Source organism: Oncorhynchus tshawytscha, linkage group LG16 (genome assembly GCF_018296145.1).
Source record: "Oncorhynchus tshawytscha isolate Ot180627B linkage group LG16, Otsh_v2.0, whole genome shotgun sequence".
Taxonomy (NCBI): Eukaryota; Metazoa; Chordata; class Actinopteri; order Salmoniformes; family Salmonidae; genus Oncorhynchus; species Oncorhynchus tshawytscha.
Window position 1 is genome coordinate 37,642,366 of NC_056444.1, and position 14,340 is coordinate 37,656,705.

A 14,340-nucleotide genomic window follows, 5' to 3' on the forward strand; every position below is an offset into this window, starting at 1 on the left:
GCAACGGTTGTGGCTTAAATTGCCAAAGCCATTCATTTGAAGGGGTGTCCACATATTTTTGTGTATATAGTGTATCATACTTTGACTAAAGATGATGTACTGACTTAAACTGTTGTGCTACATCATGTGTAAACTTTGGCCATCATCTTTCAGCTCGAAAAATATTGGATTTGCTGGTGTGGATGTTTAATCACAGAATTATCAAGGTTATCCAACCAATGTATAATCAATCAATAGCATTTACTGAAGCCCATAAATCCTACAGTATACTGTTTTGTATGTATTTATTGTTTTACATTAGAATATAGAGTAGCCCAAAGAACAAATAGTTAGAGCCGCACGTCCCCCATATCGTTATATATATATATTTCTTCTTTTTTTTCTCTTCCCATGTTGTTATTTGTTAGCATATTTTTGGGGAATAATGCAATAGGCCTACACAATGCACAGGTAGAAAGGCATGCCTATCTGTTTTATTGCGTAAGAAATAGGTCCTCGAGATGAACTTTTATGAACTTTAGCCTACTCATCATCATGAATGAGTTTTCTCTTCAGGGACAGACTGACATGGGTTACACCAATAAGAGAGCCTCCGAATGAAAAATAAAAATAAAAATAACCAATCACCGCAATCATGGGCAAATCTATGGGCGGTTCCTGATACGCACCATGACCTACAATAAAACTCTGAACTCTGTTCTTACTTTGAATCATTTGATAGATTGTAACATTCTGGATTCACATTCATATCAGATATATTTATTGAAAAGATAAATGGAGGATAAAGACGAGAACGGACACGCAGTAAAATACTACCGATTGTCGGAAATCGAGGAACGAAATTCATTCAAGAGTACATGGATTATAATCAACCATAAAGTCTACGATGTCACCACATTTTTGGAGGAGGTGAGAAAATTGTGCTACACGAATAGTTCATGTTTTTTTGAAAACCTTTATTTAGGTAAGTTAGCTTATAACACATTCTTATTTACAATGACGATCTACAGGGGAACTGCGTTGTTCAGTTGCAGAATGACAGATTTTTACCTTGTCAGTTCGGGGATTCGATCCGGCTAATTTTCGGTTACTGTCCACTAGGCTACCTGCCGCCCCCAATGTTATAGCCTATCACATTTGACTTAATATATGCTTATCCATAATAGCCATAGCCAACAGGTAATTATCCATGGCAACATTTCGTACTATTGTGTGCGAAGTCAATAAATACATTTTCATTATGTGAGGATAGGGAGAACGACGCACGAACTTTAGAGTAAAACAAAAAAAGTATCAGCCTGGCCTCGAACGATACGTAACACAGTAAACATAATCAGTCAAATTAGTGTGATAACATAGGCTATGTTTGGTATGGTTACGTAAGGCTGTTGCATTAGAGAGAGAGGGAGAGAAATGGCATAATTTATGCTGCTGCTCTTTGATTTTCATGAATTGTGTGTGTCGCTTGTTGTAGAGCCTCCGTGTAGGGCAAAAGTTAGGAGACATCTAATCAATGGAGGAAGATGGAATTCATAGTTAAAGGAGAAGGATCGGCTACAATGACCAAGAGCCAACAACTAGGCTGCTACTTTATATTCTGAATGGAGTTGTTTGTAACTGACTAGGACAATAAAGTGCATGCAGACTCAATTAACCTAGCTAGCTAACTTAACTAGCTTCTCCTGGTTTGATACAGTCAAGACAGGTACTACTAGTCATATTGGATGAAAAATGACATAGCTATAGCAGCTATTATTCTACTATAGTGCGAGTAAGCATGGTTGGTTGCTGTCTCTCCTTGTTCAATTCAATGTTTCATAAAAAAAAATGTTATATGCCTAAAATTCTAAATCAAGAGGCGAAGTTATACATTTTATGACGATCTTAAAACAATTCCATGATCTAAGGGTTTAGATTTACAAGGGTTACGCCAAACACGAAAGGAGAGTTTGGTCGGGGAGGATAGGTTAGCATATAATGCGATTGTCTAGCAACCAAAAGGTTGCGTGTTTCAAATCACATCATGAAATATTTTTGCTAGGCTAATTAGCAACTACTACTTTTTAGCTACTTTGCAACTACTTAGCGTGTTAGCTAACCCTTACCTTAATCCACAACCTTCAATTTATCCCAAACCCTAGCCTAGCTAACGTTAGCCACCTAACAAATTGTACATTGTAACATATTTAACGTCTGGCAAATTTGTAACATATTGTACGATTTGCAATTCGTATCATCTGAATTGTAATTTGTAACATGTATCATATGAAATGGATGATGGACATTCACAAATGAATCTATACCAAACGAAACGTAACATACCGGATCATACTAATCTGAGTGTCACAGATTTACATGTACTATGTTATGTCTACACCTGGGTCCAGGTTGGTACAATAGTGATAGGGGGGGAAAAGACAATGTATCGTTTTGACAATATTGCAATATTATTTTTGCGCTTGTTGCATCAAAACTCCAGTATTTTAAAATAAGGAGCTATTTTGTTTTCAGTGTTTATATTTACATGACTGATCAAAACTTGTTTTCTCTTGGCCCTCTGCAGCAGACATATGGTGAGCAATATGTTTGGAACATTGAATTGCAATAAAATCCCAGTATCTAATCGCAATAAATGTCGAATTGCAATTAGAGATGGGCATTTGAACTTTAGTGACTGTTTGAGTACTCGCATGATTTTCTTTTTTGAGTAATCTCCCAGCACTGGAAAAAAAAATGTGCGCATTTATCAATACGCCAACCGCATGCAACAATGGCTTATTTATCATAACCATTACAGATAAAGAATGCTAAATTGCCTCTCATGTGACCCGTTTCAGGTACTAGGCGTATGTCGCAAGTCACGACTTCCCAGGATAGCCATTTGAATGTTTGTTCTTTTTAAATTTATGGTATTTTTTTTTTTAGCAGAAATGCCTTCTGGAACATGTGAACTTTCATGTCCATTAATAACAAACTTGTATTTCATCTGTAAATACGAATAAAATTGTTAAATTTCGAGCCTTCTTGGTAAACCACAGAAAAAGTAAGCAAACTTCCCACTAGCCATGTTTGGCTGAGATAATTAGTGGGCTGGACATGCTGAGAGAGGAGTTCGGATTGGTCTGCCAAATAGAAGGCTTCTGTCTGTTTGAGCTCAGTCTGTGTTAATCCTGTCAAACGCGGCTTTTTTAAATGTAGCTGCATAAGTGTTGCTCTCCACTTTCTGGAGGATCAAGTTTTGAAATCAGTGGAATTAGAGAATGACAGCTAAGGAGATGGAAAAAACACCTGTTTCCGGATTATGTCTTCAAACTAAGGGCATTTGTGGCATGGTTCCCTAACAGGGAGACCCGTCCATCATGCATGATGATGTATACAGGTAAGATAGTCTAGCTAGCTCCATTTTCAGATATTACACAAATTTAGAAAGAGTGGTTTCATTTCAAGCTCAAGTGTAATGTTAGCTAGCTAGCTAATGTTAGCTGGCTGGCTCCCTAGCTAACGCTACGTGTATAACGTTATTATCCAGTGTTGTTTAATAAGCTAACGTTAGCTGGCTGGCTCGTGATGTGTGTGATATTACATGTTTACCTGGCTAGGTTCATTGTTTACCTAGCTAGCTACATATCTCTAGCTAACGTGTACTGTTAGCTAGCGTTAGCTGCCTGGCTCCCTAGCTAACTTTAGCTAATGTTGTGACGTGTGTGTGTGATATTACATGGTGTTTACCTAGCTAGGTTCATTGTTTACCTAGCTAGCTAGTTACATGTAATTAAGCTAAAGTGTACTGTTAGCTAGCTAACATTAGCTGGCTGGCTCCCTAGCTAACGTTGTGTGTATGGTGTTATTATTCATATCCCCAATCCATTAGCTTTGCTAGTTAGAGCCTAATGTTAGCTAGCTAACATTGAACTTCGTTGGTCAGCTCCCAGCAGATTTATGCAGGGTAGTAATGACATGATTTGGCACTGTTCATTGTGGTTTAACTAGCACCCATCAGCTAACGAGCCAGCCAACTAACGTGTGTGTGATCTTACATGTTGTTTACCTAGCTAGGTTCGTTGTTTACCTAGCTAGGTTCTAGGTTGTTTACCCCACCTTGTGCAACTGGATCTTGGACTTCCTGACGGGCCGCCCCCCAGGTGGTGAGGGTAGGTAACAACATCGCCACCCCGCTGATCCTCAACACTGGGGCCCCACAAGTGTGCATTCTCAGCCCTCTCCTGTACTCCTTATTGACCCACGACTGTGTGGCCATGCACGCCTCCAACTCAATTATCAAGTTTGCAGACGACACTACAGTGGTAGGCTTGATTACCAACAACGACGAGACGGCCTACAGGGAGGAGGTGAGGGCCTTCGGAGTGTGGTGTCAGGAAAGTGACATCAAACTCAATGTCAACAAAACAAAGGAGATTGTCGTGGACTTCAGGAAACAGCAGAGAGCGCAGCCCCCTATCCACATTGAAGGGACAGTAGTGGAGAGAGTGGAAAGTTTTTTTAAAGTTCCTCAGCGTACACATCAAGGACAAACTGAAATGGTACACCCACACAGACAACGTGGTGAAGAAGGCGCAGCAGCACCTCTTCAACCTCAGGAGGCTGAAGAAATTCGGGCTTGTCACTAAAAACAAATGCCACTTTATAATGTTTACATACCCTACATTACTCATCTCATATGTATATACTGTACTCTATACCATCTACTGCATCTTGCCTATGCTGTTCGGCCATCACTCATTCATATATTTTTATGTACATATTCTTATTAATTCCTTTACACTTGTGTGTATGAGGTAGTTGTTGTGAAATTGTTAGGTTAGATTACTTGTTAGATATTACTGCATGGTTGGAACTAGAAGCACATGCATTTCACCACACTTGCATTAACATCTGCTAACCATGTGTATGTGACAAATACAATTTGATATGTTTTCTCTCCTGGGTTTCTTTGCACTTTGGATGGCCTAGTTTATTGTTATTACATTGTAGTCTATGGACAATAAGATAAGGGCAGATAAAATAGTATCACAATTAGATAAGTAAAGCAGTCCGCAAGCTTTCTGATCCGTCCTTTGAAAGACTGGGTTCAATCGTGGACACTGAATATCCACAAAACCTGACAAGTCAGAATTCCTATCCGAGTTCACACATTGTCCTGGTTACAGATTAAATTAATATTTCAATCAGATAGTACAGGGTAAGTAGCTCAGAGGTGATGAAGGAAGACCATTAGCCAGAAGGTCGCTGGTTAAAGTCCCAGTTTGGGTGATGAAGAGTGGGAACTGAACTGACAATTGGAAGGCTTCTGGTTTCAGACCATATCCACTACTGTTTTACCCTTGAGCAAGAAATGGAACCCTTAACTTCTCCAGGGCTTCTCCAGAGCTACGCTGTTGCTGACCCTCTGTTCCTCCAAAATATGGTGTGTGTTTGTTTCTGGGGATTGGAAGCCGAGTAGTGAAGAGCAATGAAGTACTATTCTACATTGTTCAATTTGAGTAGGGTAAATAATGGCATTCAGTTGTGTTTTCACGAGGCTACCTTACACAAGTTTATAGGGACATTTGTGGATTTCTTATTTAGGCCAATAACACTCAATAGGTCAAGCAATGTCAATTCTTACTGTTCCATTGGTTTCAACTTGTTTACAGTCTCCAAATATAGGTGTGTGTTCAAGATTTTTTCACAAGTTTCTGTAATATTATACAAAAAATGCTATACCTCTGTGTCTTGAATAACGCATGTAACTAGCAGAATAGGTTTTGCTGAAAGAGGATTTAAATATGATTTAAACTTGGATACTAAAATGACAGATTTACCTAATGTTGTGGACACCCTAGTCCAGCGGTTCCCAAACTGTACCCCCCCCCCCCAAAAGGAACTCAGTCTGGTTTTCAACTTACTCTTACTCTTGAAAGTTGTATTAGTAGAGCGCACGAGGTGCAATTAGGGCTGTGGTAGTCATGAAATGTTGTCAGCCGGTGATTGTCAAGAAAATAACCGCCGGTCTCACAGTAATTGACCATGAATTAACAAACACATTCTCCTGGCTTCCACACAGCCTACAAGCCACTGATGCAGACCTTTGGAACATCTTCATTTTAAAAAGTCAAATAAATCCATTTAATATAGCCTACACATCACAATAAATCCATTATTTATTTTCGAAGGGTCTAAAGAAAATAGTCTATTTCAGAAGAAGTGAATAGCATATTTTGAGTTGTCCTTATGTTGGGCCCTGATCTGACTATACCATATGGCTGTGGGCTACACTAGTTCATTAAGCAGACAAGATTTGCTTAGAATTCCGTGGCATTATTTGTAGTAGTATGTAGAATACAATTGAACATAGCTGAATAAAAGAGAACGGAGAAAATATCCAAACGATTTACAAAGAAGTGCGCACATACGGCTATTCTGTGTTGAGTAGTTAACAAAGAAACAGCTCCTCCTATATTTTTATTTTACCTTAATTTAACTAGGCAAGTCAGTTAAGAACAAATTCTTATTTTCAATGATGGCCTAGGAACAGTGGGTTAACTGCCTGTTCAGGGGCAGAACAACATATTTGTACCTTGTCAGCTCGGGGGTTTGAACCTTCCGGTTACTAGTCCAACGCTCTAACCACTAGGCTACCCTGCCACTACCTATGCTTAATTTAGTTGTGATACAAATGTTGGGCTATATGTTTAAATTTTTTATGCATTTTAAGGCTGACTGATTCGACTAATGATTTGAAAAAAGTTGCATGAAAGGCATGTGCTCTGTTTTGTTTCTTGTGCAGGCTGCGCACACTTCATCAGTCTCTCATTCACAATTTTGACAAGCATTTGATAATATTCTCACCAGGCCTTGAATTTCCCAGCGGCATCCCCCTTGTGTGGCCATAATGCCCCCGAAAAATGCCTTTTGTGGCCGTTGTGCCCTTGGGCTGAATATAGTAATTGTAATTCTCTTCTCCTGGCTGCCGAGCTCCAAAAAACCTCACTCACGTGGCTTTCTCAGAATTCTCAATTCTTATTAGCCAATGCCCGTCACTTGATGGGGTCCTTTTCACAGGCATATCAGCTAAGTAGGCTACAAGTGAAGACGGACACATCGTGGAGGCAACTGCACGCGTCCCTCTTATCGAATTCTGAGGCGCATATTGAAGATGTGAGAAGAACTGTCCACATTTAGCCTACTTTTCGTCAGCCAACAAGATGAGTAGGCCTAATGTTTTATAGCTGACATGGGCTAGTTGTAATGTTTTAGTCAGTCAAATATCATATGAATACTCATTGGACATGGCAAAATGTATAGAATTGCAAGAAAATTTGCTTTAACATTTTCTCTGTAAAAATGTTCAGAATTACAGGAAATACACAAAGAACTTTTTTCTCTGCCAACAAGAGGGGTGTGAACAGTGCTTGTGCCCATAGAAGTTGATGTGGCGCAGGCATGAAATCTTCCCCAATGCTGGAAGGGGGGCTTGAGTGAAAAAGTTTGAGAATCCCTGCCCTAGTCTGAACACAGAGAACCACTGATCCAAGATGTGGTTTTGTCTATATAGCTACAGCTTAGCATCAAGGTTTAGTGCAAAACAATGGGAATGGACACCTAGAATGCGATTTATTAAGCCTAAATTGATTGATTCTGACATGTATATTACAGCACCCAGGTGGAGAGGAGGTCTTGAGAGAGCAGGCCGGCGGCGATGCCACAGAGAGCTTTGAAGATGTCGGACACTCCTCAGATGCCAGGGAGATGGCTGCCAACATGGTCATTGGAGAACTGCATCCAGTAAGCACTCCTTCTGTACCTTAGACCTGTTTTTTATTTTATTTATAGGCTATAAGAAAACGTTTGCCTCTGGGGGTGCTCTTGAGCCAAAAGGGGTCTGTCCCATAAATCATCAGAAATGACCTCATTGGACAGAAAGGGGTATACACAGTGATGTTGTAGTAGTAAAGAAAATAGGTGGGTAAGCGCTAATCGCCGTTCCCAGTGAGTAAAGCTCCCTAAACTTTTCAATGCATTTTTACACTAAAGGTGGGTAAACGCGAGCAAAATAAAAATGGTGCGTAGCTCGTGTTTCACGTACAGTTACCCTCCACTACACCACTGGGTACACCGGGTACACCACTGTACCACCACTGGGTACACCTTCCCACAGCCATGAGCAAAAGGAACCATTGTTTGCCAGAAAGATTTGTGGTTTCATCAAATTGTCATGAGATAAGGAAAATAAATATAATATACTATAATTTATGAACCATACAGCCAACATTCCACCCAAAATTTGATGTAAGCCATCGATAATACACTCACTGGATAGTTTACATGGTCGTGGCTTGCTATATAAAGCAGGTAGACCGGCATCGAGGCATTCAGTTAGTGTTCGATTTAACGTTAGAATGGGCAAAATGAGTGACCTAAGCAACTTTGAGCGTGGTATGATCGTTGGTGCCAGGCGGGCCGGATCCAATATCTCAGAAACGGCTGACCTGGACTTTTCATGCACCATTCTAGGGTTTACTGAGAATAGTGCGACAAACAAAAAAACATCCAGTCCTGTGGGCAAAAACAAGAGAGAGGTCGAAGAATGGCAAGAATCGTGAACTCTAACAGGCAGGATACAAACTGGAAAATAATGGCGCGGACGGCATCTCGAAAGGCACAACTTGTGATGTGGACACCAAGGAACTTGAAGCTCTCAACCTGCTCCACTACAACGCCGTCGAGGAGAATGGGGGCATGCCCAGTCCTCTATTATATTGGTAGTGTTTGTTTTAATTAATCCCAGAGGAACAAGTAATTTATAGGTTGTATTTTATTTCAGAGTTAGCAGGGCAAGCAGGCACAATTAATCTCTCTTTGGAAGCGTGGGACTGGATTGTTAGAATACAGATAAAAACAAAACACCCAGACAACCATAAAGTTACTATTCGACAGCGACCGCACAGGCCCTTGCACAATGCCAGCTCACAGTCTCACGTCAGAATTAGACACTCATTTATTTTTTATCAAACATCAACTTTCAAAGTGTTTTTAAGGTTAAATGTAGGCCACATTTTTAAGGTTATGGTTAAGGTTTGGGATGGGCTTAAAAACAAAAATGTCAAACAAATTTCTATTGCTGGATACGAGCTTGCAACCTTTGGAATCAGAGGCAGATGCTTACACCCCTCCGCCATCACCGTCCTCAACGCCCTAGCAAAATCTAAACCTACTTGAAGGTAAGACTGTTACCCCCTAGTGGCCGGTTTCCACATCATATCCCAATGTCCTCAGACATGGATGAACTTTGAATACTGACTTGTATCACGGGTGACCTGGTTGGTCTTCCTGTGACCTGAGTGTGAGGCGCTGCTCAAGACAAGTCTGGCACTGTGAGTGGAGTAGATTGGCTGAACACAACAGTGTAGGGTATTGCGATTGTGTTTTCTGCCCTGTTGTCTTCATTGAATGCCATTGGCTACCCTTTTATTCTCTGGATGTCATCTTGATTGAATGCAGATGACCATGATATTATGTAGGAAGTTTCAGTGGTCCCATAGTTCTGCTAAAATAGACACCTCTGAGTGTGAAATGTTAGATTTCACAGCATAACATGTGTAGGCTACATCATGGCAATGGTATGATTGATTAATCATTCTGGTTTCAGTTGGCTGATGTGACACTTAATTGCAAAAAAATCTGTCTAGTTTGTTTTGGTAGACTGCTTTTCTGCTGAGGATATACATAATTTGGTTCTCAGGCTGCTTACACATCTAGTGTAATCTAAAGGGGAAGGAATGCCTGGTCCTATATTTGTTGAATACCTGCCAACTCTCATAGCATAATAAACAACCTTTCTCTTTTCCTCCCACTCTCCCTCTTCTTCTATCTCCCTCACTCTCTCGTGTAGGATGACCGACTGAAGATTGACAAACCTTCAGTAAGTAAAACAAATTCATGTGGATATCAGGCAACTGTATCTCAAATGTGACAATTTACGCTACTCATATTCCAGCACACATACTAAGGTGTTAGGTTTCGACCTGTAGTTGACAAAAACACCTGTAGTTGACATGTACAGCACATATGAAACATTTACAATGTATCATAAAGATAGGCCTACTCAAAGATACTGAGACATACATGTAAATATTTGTGGACTTTTTTATTTTCTTGCAGGAACCACTCAAGGAAACCTCTAGGTATGTAGGCACCCCTGATGCTTTTTTTCAGTTTCTTGGTTTTAAATCAATTTACAATTTAATCTGGCAAGTTTGCATCTGCATGAGTAATGGATGCTTCAGATGCTTGTGTTTATGTAAGCAAATGTGGTTCCTCATGTTTGTTTAGAAATCTCTGCTCCAGCTTCTCCAACCTAATGTTTGTTTGTGTATATACCAGAGGGGTTGGGTAATAGCAGATGACAAATTACCGTCTGGATGAATAAAGTATATCTTCTATTTGTTGCAGTGATCTAATGGGGAACCAACATTGCTTTTCTATGACATTTGCGTTTTATCACCTTTTGTACCCTTTCAGCTGATGGTTTTACTGATGTATTGTATGTGAGCTCTTGTTCCTCACTCCTCAACAGTTGGTGGACAAACTGGTTGATCCCTTGTTTGGCTGCGGCTGTCGTCACGGTGATGTACCAAATGTACACGTCGGAGAAGTGACTGCGCCATCCGTTCGTCACCTTTGCAAATCAAATGTCAATCAATATAACTGGCTTCAGAATGATAGCTACAGAGCCTGCGTTTGATTCCTGAGAAACCATTGCTGCCTTTTGGGATTTGTACAGCTCATATGCAGTACTATAGTACACAGGATTAATTGAATGTTTTTCATCCATTCGCTCGGCATCATGTCAATGAAGGCATATCATTTTGTTATTGTGTTAACCTTCATTTTCCTCTCCTGATTTACATATTGATATATACAGTCGTGGAAAAAGTAAGTACATCTCCTGGATTTTTTAAATATATTTTTTAACATATATGGACAAATGGATATGTAATCTTCACTTTAACACTATTGACAGATAAAGGTAACCTAGTTTAACCAATGACACTGAATGATTACTTTGCAATCATTTATTCATAAAAAATGTACAGAAATGCAATTCCAGTGCTGAAAAAATAAGTACACACCTAGCTTCAATAGCTGGTGTTGCCCCCCTTTTGGCTGAAATAACTTAATGTAGTCAATTTTTGTAACTGTCTATCAGTCTCTTACATCGACTGGGATTCATTTTTGCACACTCGTCTTTACAGTACTGCTTCAACTGTGCCATGTTCGAGGGCTTTATTGCATGCACAGCCTGCTTCAAGTCCCCCCACAGCATTTCGACAGAATTAAGATCTGAGCCTTGACTCAGCCATTCCATAATCAGCCCCAAACCATAATGCTACCAAACCCATGCTTTACAGTTGGTAAGAGGTTCTTCTGTTCAAAGGCAGTGTTTCATTTTCGCCAAACATGGTTTCTGGCATCGCAACTCCAACTTTGACTCATCTTTCCAGAGCACATTGTTCAAGTAGTTTTGGTCTTTACCCAAGTGTTGTCTGGCAAATGTCAGTCGTGTCTTGATTTTCTTTTTTGAGAGAAGAGGCTTCTTTCTTCCTGACCTCCCATGTAGGCCAAGTTTGTGCACTCTCTGACAGTTGACTCAGGCACTTCGACATTAATTGTGGCAAGAGAGGCCTGTAAGATCCCTTGATGTTACCTTGGGGATCTTAGAGACTTCTATGAGCATCTTTCGGTCAGTTCTTGGGCTGAATTGGTTAAGACCAAACCAGACCAAGTTTCTAATCTTTTTGGAAGGCTGGACCCACCCAAGTTACATTCTAACGATTTTCTAATAATTTCCACCAGTTCTGGTTCAAATTTTAGCAATTTTATGTGATGGTAAAGGTAGGGGTGTACAATCTTTTCCGCATAAGGAAATTAGATTTTTGTTTATTTTAATTGCATAACATATTCAAAGTGTTAATTTTATGTGATTTGTTAGATTGGGTTACCTTTATCAATGAATGTAGTTGGAATTTAGCTCAAATAGCCATATTTACATTACACATACAGTACCAGTCAAAGGTTTGGACACACCTACTCATTTTTCATTTTTACTATTTTCTACATTGTAGAATAATAGTGAAGACATCAAAACTATGGAATCATGTAGTAACCAAAAGTGTTAAACAAATCAAAATATATTTTAGATTCTTCAAAGTAGCCACCCTTTGCCTTGATGACTGATTTGCACACTCTTGGCATTCTCAACCAGCTTCACCTGGAATGCTTTTCTAACAGTCATGAAGGAGTTCCCACATGCTGAGCACTTGTTGGCTGCTTTTCCTTCACTTTGCGGTCCAACTCATCCCAAACCACCTCCATTGGGTTGAGGTCGGGGGATTGTGGAGGCCAGGTCATCTGATGCAGCACTCCATCACTCTCCTTCTTTGTCATATAACCCTTACACAGCCTGGAGTTGTGTTGGGTCATTGTCCTGTTGAAAAACAAATGATAGTCCCACTAAGCGCAAACCAGATGGGATGGCGTATCACTTGCAGAATGCTGTGGTAGCCATGCTGGTTAAGCGTGAATTCTAAATAAATGACTGACAGTGTAACCAGCGACGCACCATCACACCTTCTCTATGCTTCACGGTGGGAACCACAAATGCAGAGATCATCGGTTCACCTACTGTGCGTCTCACAAAGACATGGCGGTTGGAACCAAACATGTCAAATTTAGACTCATCAGACCGATGGACAGATTTCCACCGATCTATTGGCCATTACTCGTGTTTCTTGGCCCAAGCAAGTCTCTTCTTATTGGTGTCCTTTAGTAGTGGTTTCTTTGCAGAAATTTGACCTGAAGGCCTGATTCACGCAGTCTCCTCTGAACAATTGATGTTGTGATGTGTCTTTTACTTGAACTCTGAAGCATTTATTTGGGCTGCAATTTCTGAGGCTGTAACTCTAATGAACTTATGCTCTGCAGCAGAGGTAAATCTGGGTCTTCCATTCCAGTGGTGGTCCTCGTGAGAGCCAGTTTCATCATAGCGCTTGGTGGTTTTTGCGACTGCACTTGAAGAAACTTGAAAAGTTCTTGACATTTTCCAGATTGACTGACCTTCATGTCTTAAAGTGATGGTGGACTGTCATTTCTCTTATTTGAGCTGTTCTTGCCATAATATCGACTTGGTCTTTTACCAAATAATCCTAACTTCTGTATACCACCCCTACCCATGTCACAACATCGATTGTCTCAAATTCATTAAGGAAATACATTAAAATGTTTTACTTTTAACAAGGCACACCTGTTAATTTAAATGCATTCTAGGTGACTACCTCATGAAGCTGGTTGAGAGAATGCCAAGAGTGTGCAAAGCTGTCAAGGCAAAGGGTGGCTACTTTGAAGAATCTGAAATATAAAATATATTTTGATTTGTTTAACACTTTTTGGGGGTTACTACAAAATTCCATATGTGTAATTTCATAGTTTTGATGTCTTCACTATTATTCTACAATGTAGAAAATAGTAAAAATAAATAAAAACCCTGGCATGAGTAGCTCTGTCCAAAACTTTTGACTGGTTATGTATGTATTTTTTTTAAAGACCACTTTCCAGGGGTTATACTTGCTTTTTCACATGACTGTGTATATATAAATAAAATACGTATTTACATATGGAGATTTTAGACAAATGTAGATTCATGTATTGAGAATGTAAAATTGAAATAGACAGGTAACTGCCAAAATAAAGGGAAAAAAACAAGGTGTTTTAATATGGCATTGGGCTACCATGAGCCAGAACAGCTGGAGCTCTGAGGGATGCGACACCACCCATAATTTGGTACTTTGTTATTTGTGGTGGAAACGCTGTCTCGGGCGCTGCTCCGAAATCTCCCATAAGTGTTCAATTGGGTTGAAATCTTAGCGGTATTCTATGAAGCAAGCTAGATCTACTCAGTGTTTTCTAAAGCTTACCGGCTTCAGTTAGCTTCACATTCCAGCTCAGGCTTCATCTGTACTATGACGGTGGATATTGCTCCTCTGCTTGCCTCTAACTCTAGCAGGCTTGTAACTGTGTATGCCTGTCGTACATGGCTAGTCAAACGCCAAACTCTTCATTGAGACAATGCTGAAACATCAATCCATGGGCAAGTTATAATTAAATAATGCACTCTTTGCAAGAGGGAGGGTATCTGATTTCACTGGTCCTCAACTCAGCTCAGTCATTTCATTCAGGGTAAGTGGAGTTAGCAGTAAGTTAGCCTGCGCCGGAGCAGGTTAGTTCTGAAGGATTCGTTGCCATAGAAATTTACCTGGCTAAAAGGTGAACCACTTTTGTATG

General features: G+C 40.0%; 1 protein-coding gene across 1 annotated transcript; it reads left to right on the forward strand.

Annotated features, from left to right (window-relative positions):
• The first annotated feature begins 654 nt into the window (after positions 1 to 654).
• LOC112215618 (cytochrome b5) lies at positions 655 to 11,986 on the forward strand. The gene is made up of 5 exons (XM_024374793.2): positions 655 to 909; positions 7,657 to 7,785; positions 9,893 to 9,922; positions 10,162 to 10,184; positions 10,577 to 11,986. The coding sequence occupies exons 1-5, from the start codon at positions 775 to 777 to the stop codon at positions 10,656 to 10,658; spliced, it is 399 nt and encodes a 132-aa protein (XP_024230561.1). The 5' UTR covers positions 655 to 774; the 3' UTR covers positions 10,659 to 11,986.
• Positions 11,987 to 14,340: the final 2,354 nt, after the last annotated feature.